The 17500-nt window shown below is 44.2% G+C and overlaps 1 protein-coding gene across 1 annotated transcript in view; it reads right to left on the bottom strand.

Moving 5' to 3' along the window:
• The window catches only part of LOC143133607 (exocyst complex component 3-like protein 4), a 37336-nt gene that overhangs the window by 19138 nt on the left and 698 nt on the right, over positions 1-17500 (bottom strand). Inside the window, exons 2-8 of the mRNA XM_076293355.1 lie at positions 6811-6971; positions 5921-6118; positions 4802-5047; positions 3911-4505; positions 3433-3550; positions 3120-3251; positions 917-1017 (exon numbers count right to left, since the gene is read on the bottom strand). Of these exons, the coding sequence (XP_076149470.1) occupies positions 917-1017; positions 3120-3251; positions 3433-3550; positions 3911-4505; positions 4802-5047; positions 5921-6118; positions 6811-6971 (1551 nt within the window). The remainder of the gene's footprint in view (positions 1-916; positions 1018-3119; positions 3252-3432; positions 3551-3910; positions 4506-4801; positions 5048-5920; positions 6119-6810; positions 6972-17500) is intronic.

Here is a 17500-nt window from a genome sequence, read left to right as displayed (position 1 = left end):
TGAAATTAAGAATGGCACTCCGACTACATCACTATTTCTTTGTGTTGTGAAATTGAAATGAAATATGGACTATTGCAATCAATATGTTGAAATTAACTAAAAGGAATCCATTTCTATGAAAAATCTCTGTCTGTTGTGTGCATGTGTCAAGTTATAGCCTAGGCCTATGCGCAAAAGCGCCACTCGCGCCTATAATGTATCGCCTTTAGGCTATGGGCGGGTTATGGCAACATTTATAAGATAGAGAGACCCCCTTAAAGACAACAAGATAATTCGTGCCCTGTGATTCCGACAGATACGCCCGACACTTCTGCTTTTTATCTGGTGGTGGTGGAGTTGACCGGACAGCTGAGGCTTCAGACGTTACCAATTTATCATCATCTATCGCGTCTGGCCACGTTTGAACCGCCTCAATCATTTGTTCGTTGTTTAACATGGTCGTTTTAAGCGTGCGCTTCCTATTTGAAATACAGCATAGGCTATGCGTGTTGTTTAATAGCTTACTTTTCAAACGGTAGAGCCTGTTCATTTAAAAACATAGCCAGAGGACGTATAATATAGGCTTACATATTAAGGCTTATTCTCAAATTCAGATTGCGTTAGGGGACGGGATTATTAGCCAATTTCAATCGGACAATTTGACAGGAGAGATTTAATTTTGTCGGACATTTCATTTTTTTTCCGGCCAATGTCCGGTAATTACCGGACAACGGAAACCCTGGTATGCATGTGTGTGTGTGTGTATGTATGCATGTGTGTGTGTGTGTATGTGTATGCATGTGTGTGTGTGTGTGTGTGTATGTATGCGTGCATGTGTGTGTGTATGTATGTGTGTGTATGCATGTGTGCGTGTGTATGAATGTGTGTGCGTGTGTGTATATGTGTATGCATGTGTGTGTGTGTGTGTGTGTCTTACTCCGTAGGAAAGTGCTCAAGCTCCTTTAGGCAAATGTGTGTAGTCCTTAGTCCCAAATCCGTGCTGAGGGTTCTAGAAGTTTTCTCCTTCCCTGCCACCATCTCACACACGGAACACACGGAACACATGAATGGAACCCAAAACACACATGGCCACAGAACATAGAACACAGGAAATACAGAAAGGACTCAGAACACATAGAACTCTAGAACACACTGTAGATAGTAACACTGTATCTCACATAGAACTCTAGAACACTTTAGAGATCAGAACTGTATCTCACATAGAACTGCTACTGTAACATGTTATGAGTGGCATAGTTGTTACATGTTATGAGTGGCATAGTTGTTACATGTTATGAGTGGCATAGTTGTTACATGTTATGAGTGGCATAGTTGTTACATGTTATGAGTGGCATAGTTGTTATGTGTTATGAGTGACATAGTTGTTACATGTTATGAGTGGCATAGTTGTTACATGGTATGAGTGGCATAGTTGTTACATGGTATGAGTGGCATAGTTGTTACATGTTATGAGTGGCATAGCTACTGTTATTGGTTATGAGTGGCATAGTTGTTACATGTTATGTGTGGCATAGTTGTTACATGGTATGAGTGGCATAGCTACTGTTACATGTTATCAGTGACATAGTTGTTACATGTTATGAGTGGCATAGTTGTTATGTGTTATGAGTGGCATAGCTACTGTTACATGTTATCAGTGGCATGGTTGTTACATGTTATGAGTGGCATAGTTGTTATGTGTTATGAGTGGCATAGTTGTTACATGGTATGAGTGGCATAGTTGTTACATGGTATGAGTGGCATAGCTACTGTTATGTGTTATGAGTGGCATAGTTGTTACATGTTATGTGTGGCATAGTTGTTACATGTTATGTGTGGCATAGTTGTTACATGTTATGAGTGGCATAGCTACTGTTATGTGTTATGAGTGGCATAGTTGTTACATGTTATGAGTGGCATAGTTGTTACATGTTATGAGTGGCATAGTTGTTACATGTTATGTGTGGCATAGTTGTTACATGTTATGAGTGGCATAGCTACTGTTACATGTTATGAGTGGCATAGTTGTTATGTGTTATGAGTGGCATAGTTGTTACATGTTATGAATGGCATAGCTACTGTTACATGTTAAAAGTGGCATAGTTGTGAGTGGCATAGTTGTTACATGTTATGAGTGGCATAGTTGTTACATGTTATGAGTGGCATAGTTGATTTAATCCAGTGCCTCCATGCTGGTTGACAGAAATGAGACCACAGCATCATGCATTCCTCCTTTCCTTTCCTCTCCTCCTCCTCTCCTCTCCTCCTCCTCTCCTCCTCCTTTCCTCTCCTCCTCCTTTCCTCCTCCTCTGCTCTTCTTTAGTTATGTCTGTTATATCGTCCTGACTGTGTCCTGCTGCTTCAGCTTCAGCAGCACTAGTTGAGACCCTATGGTTGAGACCCTATGGTTGAGACTAGCTGGAGACCCTATGGTTGAGACCCTATGGTTGAGACTAGCTGGAGACCCTATGGTTGAGACTAGCTGGAGCACTAGTTGAGACCCTATGGTTGAGACTAGCTGGAGACGCATTCAAAGTAACTGGATATCTAATGACTGGTCCATTTTCCTACGTGTGTTTTCAAGGTTCTTTTTTCTCCTCTGGTCCAGGCTGTCTTTGTGCGTCCCCTTGATAAGCCCTTTCAGTCTTGTAAAATATTAACTTTTTCATCAGAATTGATGGAGCAAACATCCAACAATCTATCAGAGTTATTGCATTAATGGTAGCGTAATGTTATCCACGAGTTGACGATATAGACAACCTGCTAACCACCGACAAACCTAGCCTAGCGATCACCCAGCTGTGTTCTAACATTAGCCTAGCGATCACTTAGCTGTGTTCTAACATTAGCCTAGCGATCACCTAGCTGTTTTCTAACATTAGCTTAGCGATCCTAAGACTGTTAACGTGTTTGTGATGATGCTAACCTTTATCTAAACTATTAGCGCACTAGGAGCCCTAACCTGTCTGATGTCTGATATCTGTCTGATGTCTCACCTGTCTGATGTCTCACCTGTCTCATATCTCACCTGTCTGATATCTCACCTGTCTCATATCTCACCTGTCTGATGTCTCACCTGTCTGATGTCTCACCTGTCTGATATCTCACCTGTCTGATGTCTCACCTGTCTGATATCTCACCTGTCTGATGTCCATCACCATAGGGGATAAGGGGCATTTTGCCTCATCGCGCTCCTTGGACTTTTTCTTCGGCTCCCAGAGGGTCTCACGCTCCACACGGATCACACCCTCCAGCAGAGCCTTCACCTCAGCCTGGAACACATACAATGTGTGTGTTTGTGTGTGTGTGTATGTATGTGAGTGTGTGTGTGTGTGTGTGTGTGTGTGTGTGTGTGTATGTATGTATGTATGTATGTATGTATGTATGTGAGTGTGTGTGTGTGTGTGTGTGTGTGTGTGTGTATGTGAGAGTGTGTGTGTGTGTGTATGTTACCTTTAACTGCTTGCAGTATTGGTCCTTGATCTTGTTCAGTAGCTCCTCCTCCAGAGTTAGATGTCTGAGCTCCTCCCTCATGTCAGGCTGCAGGCCTATATTACCCAGAATCCTCTCACTGCAACATCACAGCATAAATTACCCAGAATCCTCTCGCTGCAACATCGCAGCATACATTACCCAGAATCCTCTCACTGCAACATCACAGCATACATTACCCAGAATCCTCTCACTGCAACATCACAGCATACATTACCCAGAATCCTCTCACTGCAACATCACAGCATACATTATTTGTGTGTGTGTTTGTGTGTGTGTTTGTGTGTGTGTGTATCCATATAGCTTTCGGACTGGTTGCAGATGAAGTCCAATTACTCTGACAGGAGTCATTACTGTGTAATGTATGTGTGTGTGTGTGTTAGAGAGAGAGAGAGATGTGTGCTCATAAGTGTGTGAATGTGTGTGTGTGTGTCCATACCTCTCGTACTGGTTGCATATGAAGTCCAGTAGGGCGTAGGAGTCTTTGACCTCGGTCACCTTGGCGATCAAGTCTGTGAGGTGTGCGGTCACCGCGCCGTGCCAAGCGTCCACGTAGTGGTCGAAGACGCGGAAACTGGGCGGGTACGAGGCCTGTAGCTCCGCCTTCACCCTCTCCAGGTTCTCCACGATGGCTTTTCCCAGCAGCCCCAGGTGCACGGCCAACCAGGAAGTGTTGCGCTCAGGTGTGTCCAGGTGCACGGCCTGCAGCACGTCCCTCACGCCGTCCCGCACGGCGTCCCGCCAGAAGTCCCTCCACCCCCCCAGCCCCCCCGCCCCTCCCTCCCTCTGCTCCTCCTCCTGCACCACCCGCGCCACCTGCACCAGCAGCTCCTTGTTGCGGGCGGGCAACGCGCTGGACTGACGCACGATGGCGGCCATCTTGGTGCGCAGCGCGCCGTACAGCAGGTGCAGGTCCTTCTCCAGGTGCGCCAGCTCCACAGGTGAGGCGTCCCGCACCTCCTCACGCAGACACAGCAGGTTCACCAGAGCGCCCAGCAGATCACAGCCGTCAATCAAATTATTCACCTCCATCACTGAGGGGAGAGAGGGAGAGAAGAAAGAAAGGAGGAGACGTTTGTAAAAGTAGGGTGAGGAGAAATAAGCCATTTTCCCAGGAGAACAAACTGAGTCTGGGAGAGGAGGAGGAGAAGGGAGGAGAGGAGGAGAAGAGAGGAGAGGAGAGCAGATGAAAGGAGAGGAGAGGAGGAGAAGAGAGGAGAGGAGGAGATGAAAGGAGAGGAGAGGAGGAGAAGAGAGGAGAGGAGAGCAGATGAAAGGAGAGGAGAGGAGGAGAAGAGAGGAGAGGAAGACCTGGAGGTTGTGTGCCTACCTGAGGGTGGAGCAGAGGGTCCAGGGGGCAGAGTGTACGACTCGCTGAGGGGGAGGGTGACCTCTGCACTCTGGGTGACCTTTGCACTCTTGGTGACCTTTCTGACCTCTGTGTTTTGCACCTCTGCATCAGGTATGGGTGGCAGAAATCGTTGTCTCGGCGACGTTTCCTTTTTCGTCAGACCCAGGCTTCTACGGACGTAGCCCATTCTCTTAAAAATGGCGTTCATTCCAGGACTCGCTGCACCTGATACACGCACACACACACACACACACACAGAAAAATTGCGCTGAGAGGAGGAGTAGAGAGGAGGAGAGGAGATGGAGTAGAGGAGGACAGGTGGAGTAGAGAAGGAGTAGAGGTGGAGGAGGAGTAGAAGTGGAGTAGAGGAGGAGAGGTGGAGTAGGAGGAGAGGTGGAGTAGAGGTGGAGGAGGAGGAGGAGAGGTGGAGTAGAGGAGGAGAGGTGGAGGAGGAGGAGAAGTGGAGTAGAGGAGGAGAGGTGGAGGAGGAGTAGAGGAGGAGAGGTGGAGTAGAGGAGGAGAGGTGGAGGAGGAGTAGAGGAGGAGAGGTGGAGTAGAGGAGGAGAGGTGGAGGAGGAGGAGAGGTGGAGTAGAGGAGGAGGAGAGGTGGAGGAGGAGTAGAGGAGAGGAGGAGTAGAGGTGGAGTAGAGGAGGAGAGGTGGAGTAGAGGTGGAGGAGAGGAGGAGGAGAGGTGGAGGAGGAGTAGAGGAGGAGAGGTGGAGTAGAGGTGGAGGAGAGGAGGAGGAGAGGTGGAGGAGGAGTAGAGGAGGAGTAGAGGAGGAGAGGTGGAGAGGTGGAGGAGAGGTGGAGGAGAGGAGGAGTAGAGGTGGAGAGGTGGAGAGGAGGAGTAGAGGTGGAGTAGAGGAGGAGAGGTGGAGTAGAGGAGGAGAGGTGGAGTAGAGGTGGAGGAGAGGAAGAGGAGAGGTGGAGGAGAGGTGGAGGAGGAGTAGAGGTGGAGTAGAGGAGAGGTGTAGTAGAGGAGGACAGGTGGAGTAGAGGAGGAAAGGTGGAGTAGAGGAGGACAGGTGGAGTAGAGGAGGAGAGGTGGAGTAGAGGAGGAGAGGTGGAGTAGAGGTGGGCCTGAGGTTGTGTTCCTACCTGAGGGTGATGCGGAGGGATCAGGGGACAGGGTGTACGACTGGCTGACCTCTGACCCCTTGGTGACCTTTTGGACCTCTGCATCAGGAGAAAAGGTCAAAAGTCTTGGCGACTTTTCCTTTTTTGTCAGACACATACTTCTACGGACAGAGTCCACTCTCTTAAACATGGAGGACTTCTCACCAGGGCTTCCTGCACCTGAAACACACACACACACACACACACACACACACACACACACACAGTGAGTCTATTGTCTTAAACATGCGCGACTTTTCACCAGGACTTCCTGCACCTGATACAGACACACAGACACACACATACACGCATACACACACAGACACACACATACACTCACAACCATATTACACACACTTTACATACAACCCCATAATTACATCTACACACACACACAGACCCACACACACACACACACTCACACACCTGCCACAGCAGCCATGAAGAGAGCGGGGATGGGTGCGCGCTCCTCACACACACACACACACACACACACACACACACACTTACACACACACACACACACACACACACACACACACACACACACACTTACACACACACACACACACACACACACACACTTACACACTCACACACACACACACACACTCACACACACACTTACACACACACACACACACACTCACACACACACACACACACACACACCTGCCACAGCAGCCATGAACAGAGCGGGGATGGGTGCGCGCTCCTCACACACACACACACTTACACACACACACACACACACTTACACACACACACACTTACACACTTACACACACACACACACACACACACACACACACACTTACACACTCACACACACACACACACTCACACACACACACACTCACACACACACACACCTGCCACAGCAGCCATGAAGAGTGCAGGGATGGGTGCGCGCTCCTTGGGGGGGCGGTGGGAGGTGCTGAAGGCTTTGGGCTGCTTCTTCGTCGCCCCGCTACTCCGCTCCTCACCATTAGGGGCGCCATTGGACACTCTATCAGCCATCTCAAAGCCCAGCCTGCAACCAGAGAAACCACATCACACCAGAACCAGAGAAACCACATCACACCAGAACCAGAGAAACCACATCACACCAGAGAAACTACATCACACCAGAGAAACCACATCACACCAGAGAAACTACATCACACCAGAGAAACTACATCACACCAGAGAAACCACATCACACCAGAGAAACTACATCACACCAGAGAAACCACATCACACCAGAGAAACTACATCACACCAGACAAACCACATCACATCAGATCTGACTAGAACCAGAGAAACTACATCAGACCAGATCTCACTAGAACTCATTCCATAGAATCATGAAGGCCGTTTCCAGATGCTTACAGTTTTTCTCAGTTGCTAAAACGCTAAAACCCCATTGGCTGAAGAGAGTTCTCAGTTGCTAAAACGCTAAAACCCCATTGGCTGAAGAGAGTTCTCAGTTGCTTAAACACTAAAACCCATCGGCTGAAGAAAGTTCTCAGTTGCTTGAACTCATTAAGCTAATTGTTCAGTCTGTCAATACCTTAAACATTGCACATGGTAAAACACAATTTGCAGATCTCAGTTAAAATTTTTAGCAAAACTTTGAACACATTATCATTAAAACACATTCTGCACTCTAATGCACATGCATCCATACTGGTTAACACAAGTGGCAAAAATGAAATAGAAATAGACATACACATGTCATTGATTAAACACAATCACTCAAAATTGATTTCACTTGTTTCAAATGATGTGACAAAACCAATATAAGCAAGTTCAGAGAGCAACCAGGTTGTAGAAGGTGGGAATGAGGAGAAACCAAGGCAGTAGTCATGATGTCAACATTGGGGGGGACCAAATCTGTGGTGGGGTCTGAGGGACCCCCAAACAGAATTTCAATACATTTCCTACCATGCAAAAAATATTATTAAAAATCACAAACAAGTTGTTAGTTAAGTCAGTCAATTAGAGTATTCCAAACTTTTGACGGACATAGGCATGGCATGGATGGATTATGAACCCCTGGGCACAGATGCCCCCCCCCCCCTCCTCCTCCAGATAGAGGGGTCCTGAGGCATTCTCCCATGGAAGATGACTTCTGGGGAGTTTTGTGAAAAGAGAAGGATGGAGAAGAACCAACTTCACACAGAGGCTTGGGCTTCAGGGCCCCCTGAGCTCTTGGGCCCAGTAAGCCCATTCAGTAATCCAGTAATCCATCCCTGGACCTGCGGTATGACTCCATTTGTCTTCAAAATGTATACTTTAAAAGATATTACTCTATATTACACAGAATGTGGTTCTTTGACTTATTACTTATTTTTTTAACTAAGGCTTAGACTCATAAGTAGGTTTGGACCTATAAGTAGGTTTGGACCTATAGCCTAATAAGATTTTGTCTTTTAATTTAGATTTTATTATGCTGGCGGCTAATCACACAATTTTAACATATGCAAGATGCAACAACCATTTCTAAGAGGCCTATAAACGGCAATTTCTGGCATTACTACTAGCATATGAATGCATTAGCCCAGGGATTCCCAAACTGTGGTACGTGAGCTGGGGGTACGCGAGATGAAAAGGGCTATGGCGGACAGGTGTAAAATGACATTTTTAAATCTTTTGTAATTAATTCATGAATAAATACATAATTTCGAATCAGGTCATAATGATATGGAAACATGAAATTAAAGGATATCATTTATAAACTCTGTATGTGTTCATCAAAAAAAGGGCAGCTTATTAAACATGACGCCTGGAATAGCTAATAGAATGCGTTACTTTTGAATGCGTTGGATGGTCCGTGGTCGGTGGGGGGAAAGTTTTGCCTTTCTAGGCTGTATAGCCTAATGTTGTCCAAACGAATACATCCTTGTCAGGCGTTGTTGTAGGCCTATTATAAGATATTGTATGTGGATGTAGTTAGGCTACTATGCAGGCTACTTTTCATAACTTTTTAACTGACCAAATGCACGCACCTAAAACCAGGAAACGGACAAATATTTTCAACGCGGGGAGGGGGGTTATAGAATGCGTTATGTTTTTATGTGTTTATGTGTCAGATGGTGGGGGTACGCGAGCCGAGTCGGAATGTAGGCGGTGGTACGCGGGGGGAAAAGTTTGGGAACCGCTGCATTAGCCTATTTATGTTGAACGACATGTGAAAGAAATGAATGACACAGGTTTGCACGAATTCATCATTTAAAATAAAACGTTTCACTTTCGCTATCATTGTGAGAATAGGCTACAATATGGAAAATGTTTCAAAGTTCCCTTTGAGTCTGATCGGCTCCAAACATGTATGGGATTTCCTTAGCCTGTGCTACACCTTTCCAACAAGTTTTGTGAAAATTGTACCGGTAGCTTTTGCGATGTTGTTGACAGCCCTCCTGTAGGCCTATAGCGCTTTTTTCTTTCTTTCTTTTGCTATGTCTGTATATTGGGGGGGGGGGGACATTTTGGTCATATTTGAATATTGGGGGGGGGACACGTCCCCCTCAATGTCTATGGTGACTACGGCCCTGGGAGAAACTATGTGAGAGGACGAGGACGAGTGCATATGTGAGGTGGGGGATGAGGAGGAAGGGGAGGATGGCAAGAAAGAGGATTTTTATTGGACACTGTAGTACAGTGCATTGTAGGCTGTATTCTGTACAATACTGTAAACAAATCGTATGGGCCTGAACATTGTGCTTTCCATTTGTTTACAGTACTGACTGCTCAATAGATTTTGACTGGTGCAAGTTCTTATCAACAAAGAACAAGAATCAAAGGACAGGTTTGTGAGATGCAGGGTACTGTAACAATAGAGGTACAAGGAGGAGGAAGAGCAAAGCAAAGTACTTGATGTTTTCGTTCATCAAAAGACAATGACGGAAAAATATGAAATTTGTTTTGAGATCTGTTTTGAGGCGAAGTTTGATTTTGAGCACAGGTAAAACTATTTTGAGGTGAAAATTTAATTTTGAGTACAAACTGTAAACTCCTCCCAACCATATGTGCTCTCTCTCTCTTTCTCTCTCACACACACACACACACACAGACAGAGAGAGGGAGAGAGAGAGAAGACTGAGATGAGAGAGCGAGAGAGAGAATGAGATGATTATATGAGATGATTAGAATGAGATGATGAGATGATCTTGAATTTCCCCTTGGGGATCAATAAAGTATCTATCTATCTATCTATCTATCTATCTGATTAGTCTACATCAACTAACCAGTGAGTCAAATGAAGGTTCAGGGGAATTATTTGACTGGTTTTCGTTTGTTTGTCTTATAGGCTATAGGCCTAGTAGCCTACCTAAATAGGGTAGAGTGGGGGAAAACGCCCCCCTTAAGGAATATGTGATATTTCTGTGAAACAAAAAGCTAAATATGTGAATTGCTATCATAGTTGGGACAATGTCATGAATTATAAACCAAATATGAAAATTGTCCTAACACAGGCCTATTTAGTTTATCACCTGCATTACTTGTATAGTATAGGCTACTACATGACAGTTGACACTGTAACAATCTCGTCTGAGTTCTTCCCTAAAAGCGGCGGAAACTCGTCTCACCCGGCTGGCATTACCCGCGATGATCTCCAAATCAATGATTAACCTCATTGATCGCCCTACACACGCTACTTTCTCTTTCGTCGTCTATAGGAAAACTCAGTTCAATCATCGGGCGTCCGACTCTGATTTCAACCATTCATAGCTACTAAAAAGCGCGCACGCAAAGACCGCGTAGTTTGTAGTTCTCATAGTCAAGTAGTAGTAAGTAGGTCTCTAGCTCTGTTAGTAGGCTCTCCATATGGCTGTTATCCCAACTGCACGAACTGTCCACCAACTGAACTTTGACCAGAGAGCGCATTTCTGAAATGATCCCGAGCCGCTATAGTGAGTAGTGCGACGGGAGAGAGAGCTAGAGAGAAAGTGTATTCAAACCGAAATGTACCACTTTTAAATGTAGGCTACAGCTTGGACGGACTCACCTGCGAACTCTTCACCGTCGGTTCCGTCTCCTCTCCAGCCGCGAGCTCAACTGAACGAACGGCACTCCCGGGTTCTACGGCTTTATTAAAGGCCATAAATCATGCAGGTTGTAAACGCCTGATTGGTAAATCGGCGCCGTTATCACTAAACCACCATTAACACAGACGAATTACTGAGCGGAATGATGATGATGGTGTCCTCTAACCACCCTCCTCTCTGCTGCTGCTCCTCTCTAATGGCATGTATTACATGTAGGCCTGCCCGTGACGTCTCTTGGCTTTGTTCAATCTAAACTCCTTTGTTGTGTTTTCTTATAACTATATTTTCAGGGTAATACTAAGCACAGTGACGTATATATCTTAATATGCATTCTCTTCATGTATCCTAAAGCACACTAAACACATAAAGAAAATCGCCGAAGCCTACAGTAATTAATTGTGCGATTCACTAATGTGACAAGCCAGCCACTTTTAACAGTTCTACCACAGATTAGGCAGTGCCAGTTCAGACCTCCATGGGGCCCTATATGGTTATGGTTATGGATTTGGCAGACGCCTTTGTCCAAAGCGACACATAAATACAAAACAACATAATATTTAAATTTGAACAGGGAACTGATTAGAATGTTGGTCAAATATAATAAGGAGAATAGTAATAATAAACAAGAATATCAATTCAATCAATAGCCTAATAAAATAAGCAATGACAATGAGGGGAAAGGCAATAATAAAACAATAATGTCCATTCAATCAGTAATATAAAAACAATGACATGGTAAGACTACATTAAGGAGAATATCAATAATAAACAATAATGTCAAATTAATTAACAGCCTAATGAAAATAAAACAATATTATACAAACCATAACACATAAGTGCTTAAACAACTGTATGTATATATATATTATCTGACACCTCAGTGCGCCCCATACTCACCCCACCCCACCCCAGGCCACCCCACCCCACCCCAGGCCACCCCACCCCACCCCAAATAACTGTATTTTTTTTCTAAGTACAGTTCAGTTATAGTAGGCTACAGTGAAGTAGCCTAGTATTTTCATGTCCAAAATACTGCATTTCTGTAATAAATTACAGTTCTATGCAGTACAATGCAGTTTTTGTGTCCAAAATACTGTAAATATTTCCTCCAAAACTGCAGTTTTGATACTCAGAAATCTGCAGTTGGACACTTGAAGTATATGCAGTTATTTGTTTCTGAGTGTCTGGTTGTGCTAGTAGCCTACTGGCTGAGGCTGACTGTTCTTCACCTGTGTGTCTGTAGTTGGCTACTTGCCAAAGACTACGTAGACTATTTAAAACAATAATTGTAATACTTATAGGCCTATTTTACGACATGCATCTATTGCCCATGCAGCACAGCGAATCAAAGTTAATACATTAGGCTACTTTCCATTTTGCATACGTTCAGTTGTAGGCAGCTAAAGCTTGACTAGCTTGACTGAAATATTGTAAAACCATTTACTTTTAAAATGTATGGGAAGAGTTGAAGAGTGAAATTACCGATTAGATTCTGCTGAAAAATTGCTAGTTTCATCCCGAGCTGCACGTTATCATGATCATGAATGTTTTTTTTAATTTATTTTTTATGTAGCCAGTCGCCGCTTTCAAAAAACGGAACATGCGATTATATTTCACAACTTTGCGAAGTGACTGGGAAAGGCTGGCAAGCAAGCCGCAGACAGATCAGGGGATTCACTTCCCTGTTAGGTAGGCCTAGGCCTATAGGCCAGCAACACGCGCTGGAGAGATGCGTATAGGCTAGTCATCAAACCATGGAACGAACACAAGTTTACCCGACTGCTATTCCCGCTGTTCATTGTCATGAAGTTACTTCCGTTTTTCATTCCCAGAATGCTAATTCGGTTTCATGTTCATCTTCCTAATGTATGAGACACTGTCGCTATAACTTTAGGCCTATATCTGTCTGTCACTAGCTTGACTCAAGGGGAGACGGGGGAGGGGGCTTCATTTACTTGCGGGGCCCTACGCGTATAGGGAGAACCGGCCCTGAGATTAGATAGATAGATAGATAGATAGATAGATAGATAGATAGATACTTTATTCATCCCCAAGGGGAAATTCTAGATTAGGCCTACACACGAACGCGTTTAGGCTAACATAAAGAGAATTACACAAGGCAGATGGACTGGACGAGGTAGTGAGTGCGCATGTCTAAAATGGTCTGTAATGTGTTGGCAGCGTTACGGGCCTCGGCTGGTGAGATAAGTGAGATAGGCATCAACTGCTCAAGGAGGAGGGCGAGGAATTCAAAGGTACCGGAGCCACCTGTCCGAGCATGCCGTGCCGTCATGAGCCTACACAAATGAAATCTGAGTTAATGCGGGTACCAGCGAGCCGCTTGGGGTGTATGCAGTGTGTGTGTGTGTGTGTGTGTGTGGGGGGGGGGGGGGGGGCATGTGTATGAGGTATTTGAAGTGTGTGTGTGGGGTGCAAGTATGTGTGTGAGATGTTCGGGGTGTGTGAGGTGTAGGATATGGGGTGTTTGAGGTGAGTGTGTGTGTGTGTGAATGTGTGTGCTTGTAATGGGTAGTGAGTGAGCGCTTTCTCTGCGAGCAAGCTAAGCGATATGCCATGGTGCGCTGCCTGTACTGTAAGATGTGTCTGTACCTGTACGGAGTGCAGGCCTATCACATCTGCAAAATCGTTATCTACATCTATTGGGCTTAGCGCAAAGAACATTTCGAAGTTACCAGAAACCTCCGAAGTTGATATATTGGCTGGGAGAAGACCAACGAACTCACATTTACACGCTATCCTACAGAGACAGACTTAAAACACGGAACTCACGTTTAACACATTATCCTACAGAGACAGACTTAACACTCATCACACAACATAGTAGGGGGGGCTATGTGTCTAATTTGGGGGCTTGTGGGATTCGCATGTTAATTTTTGGAGAGTATTATATCCTTGTTCTAGGGGTTCTTAAGAGTAAAAAAAACATGTCTCCATTTTTTTTGAAGGTTTTGAAGGACCCAAATCAAAGGTCAAATTCAGAAAAGGTCAGATTTGGTGTTTTGTCCATAAACCTCACATTGCTGGTATTATTGCATAGGGTTTGGTGCCAAAAAGCAAAGATATTCTACAAGGTAGTGGGCAAAAGTGGGCCACATAAACAATACAACATTATAAAACATTTTTAGGCTGATGATTGATCTCTTTAACAAGAAATTGTGCCTAAAGTTCTCAAAATTGTCCGCTTAAAAAAATAATACTATACATATATAATATAATATAATAATACTAATATCAATACTATCAATTCATGCCTATTAGTGTGCTTGAGTGTAGGCCTAGCCTGCTCTGTCAGTTCTTGTCTACACCCATTCAGAGCACAAAGTGCAGAGATCTCGGTTAAATCAAGTTTAACAGACTTTTACATAGTACCAGCTGAAGTCTGAAAGGCCTTCCGTAGCCTATGTAAGTGTGATGAAAAGAAAGGCTAAAGGATCAGATAGACAGACAGACAGGTGTGTGTGTGTGTGTAAGAGAGAGAAAGAGAAAGAGAGACACTACCAGCATGGATGGATTATGAACTTTCAGGCCCCTGGGCCAGATGTATTAAGGGCCCCCCACTAATTGTTGCGGGGGACATTTTTTAAATTTATTTGATGTGATTTCCTGTATTCTGGTGCATTTTGGGGATGGCCAATACTTTATTTCAATCAGATTCATAGCCTATGTGTTGATATGATGTGTTGATATTGAGGCAATGATTCCATGCAATGGCTTAGGCCCGGTAGGCCAGGCAGTAATCCATCCCTGACTACCAGTGACAGTTGGCTGATGATAGCTGATAGAATTTAGAATATCGAATAACCTATAACGGGCAGCCGTGGCCCACTGGTTAGCACTCTGGACTTGTAACCGGAGGGTTGCCGGTTTGAGCCCCGACCAGTGGGCCGCGGCTGAAGTGGCCTTGAGCAAGGCACCTAACCCCTCACTGCTCCCCGAGCGCCGCCATTGTAGCAGGCAGCTCACTGCGCCGGGATTAGTGTGTGCTTCACCTCACTGTGTGTTCACTGTGTGCTGTTTGTGTTTCACTAATTCACCGATTGGGTTAAATGCAGAGACCAAATTTCCCTCACAGGATCAAAAAAGTATATATACTTATATATACTTAACCTGAAGCACATAGTGCTCTGTTCTTCATGGTTGGTGATATTAGTGACCTTCTAGCCTTCTACATTTGAGCAAGCACATTTTCATAGTTCATGGTGGCACAGTCTAGTTAGGTTATATTCTGAGGTGTGTCTTTCTGTTAGTCAGGTGATGGCACACATATTCTAAAAGAAACAGATTTTGAGCTATGTATCCAGTGGCAGATATGTGTGGACTGGTGAATGACCCATCACTAGAGAAATATGCCAAATTTCTTGTTTTTGTCCATGAGAGAGTATGGAGATAGGGATCACAGATCAGCCAACGATTACATTGTCACAGTGCAGTTATTTTACAACAGAACAAAGCAGTTTGGCACAGGAACTGCTACAAATCCACCTGTAACAGTGAGCATCTGCAGCATGCTAAGATTCACTACTAGAAATCATGTGAAGCAGGCAGGACTCAGTGTCTTCAGAGAAGACGTGGTAGACCATCCTCTAAACCTGCAGCAACACCTGCAACTGCATCAAGTCCATCTAGAGGGACTTTGTACACTTGTTCAGCAGCAGCTGCTGGCAGCATAGATAAGTGCTTCTTCTGTCAGAAGCAGACAAAAGAGCGTCTTCATGAGGTGTCCTCTTTCAATGCAGGCAACCAACCAAGAACTATAATATTTTGAAGTCAATGACTTTTAACAGGTAGCCAGTGTAAAGATGCTAGGATGGGGGAAATATATTCATATTTTTTGTGTGTGTGAGCAGCTGCATTTTGAATAAGCTGTAAGCTCTTTAGACAGGTATTATTACAGCCAGCATAATAGCATTGCAATAGTCTATCCTTGAGACGACAAAACTTTAATTTCTCGGCATCTGGTAAGGATAAGGACTTCCTTATCTTTGAAATGTTCCTTAAATGGTCAAATTAAGTTTTGGTGATCTGTTTTATGTGATTACTGCTAGGTCCTGGTCAATTATAACTCCCAGGTTTTTAACACTTGTGGATGAGGTCAGTGGAAGATCACTATATGTAGCCTGTGATGTGGATAGGATATCCCTCATCTTTTTAGAACCTAAAACCATGACTTCTGTTTTATCTGAGTTCAAAAGCAGGAAATTATTCGTCATCCATGTCTTTATATCTCTTATACATGTGTCAAGTTTGGCTAACGGGGTTAATTCATCAGGTTTTATGGAGAGGTATAGTTATGCATCATCTGCTAAACAACAGGGGCCCCAGTACTGAGCCTTGAGGCACTCCGTATTTTACCATAATCTGGGTAGATGGTTTATTATGGACCTGTACAAATTGTTGACGGTTAGGAAGGTATGATCTAAACCAAGCGAGTACTGAGTCTTTGATGCCTATCAAATTTTCAAGCCTAAGTAGTATGTCATGGTCTATGGTTCAAGGAGGACCAGTATCGATACAAGGCTAGTTTTTTTGAGGGAGGGCTTAATAACAGATGTCTTAAACGACTGCGGTACATGCCCTGATAGAATTATTTATAATCTAGAGCAAAACATTATCCAGGAAGGGGAGACCAATCTTAAGAAGGTGAGTACAAATAGGGTTAAGTAGACTAGTTGTAGATTTTGATGAGGAAATTGTGGAGATGAGATCTAATATGTTGTGTATATGTAAATGAATTAAATGTTGTTTGAGGTCTCATCTGTGATTCTGTGATTTTGCTAGCTTTCAGCAAGTATGTGTATTTGTGTATTTCAGAGTATGTGTATTTGGTGAAACTGATTGGTTATTGATCTTATCTCTAATTGTTTGACATACAATCATAAAACTGACATACAATCATACTATTAAAAAATAACTGTTTTGTGAACTTTTTTTCAACATAGCCAGTGATTTAGGCGAAATGTATGGTGTTAATTAAAGTGAAATATACAATTTCACAAAAATAGGCTTAAAACAGGTAAAAAAATGGAGACATCATTTTTCTCCATGTCCAATGACCTCTAAAGACAGTCCAACCACTCTCCAAAAATTAACATTTCAATCCCACAGAAACCACATAGGCCCCCTGACTAACACTCGGAGAACACTCGGACACAACTAAACCTGTTTAGTTTTATGTTCGGGTTTAGAGTGCAGAAACCACACAGGCCCCCTGACTAACACTCGGAGACCAGCGACTAACAGACAGCCTACACTGGCCCTTCTTCACGAGACGAACTATGACAGAAAACAGACGCGCGACAGGTGTATGGACATTTCCGCGCTAAGTTTGGCATTTATTAGTCAGCTCAAATCTCAACTCATGAACGCAAGTTTTCGAGTTGCATGAGTTTATGTTTTTGTGTTCTATGCGCAAATGATTCTGTTTTGAATCTGTTCCCAGTGTTCCGTGAACACATTTGGTTGTCAGGGGCAAGTTACAGCCTGCGCCGTGTTTTTGTTATCATGCACCTCC

Source organism: Alosa pseudoharengus, unplaced genomic scaffold (assembly GCF_046254945.1).
Source record: "Alosa pseudoharengus isolate Yale_2024_CS ecotype anadromous, Long Island Sound unplaced genomic scaffold, YU_APseudo_1.1 YU_APseudo_1.1_scf_2, whole genome shotgun sequence".
Lineage (NCBI taxonomy): Eukaryota > Metazoa > Chordata > Actinopteri > Clupeiformes > Clupeidae > Alosa > Alosa pseudoharengus.
The sequence above is the reverse complement of the archived record's forward strand: the minus strand, read 5'-3'. Positions and strand labels throughout refer to the sequence as shown.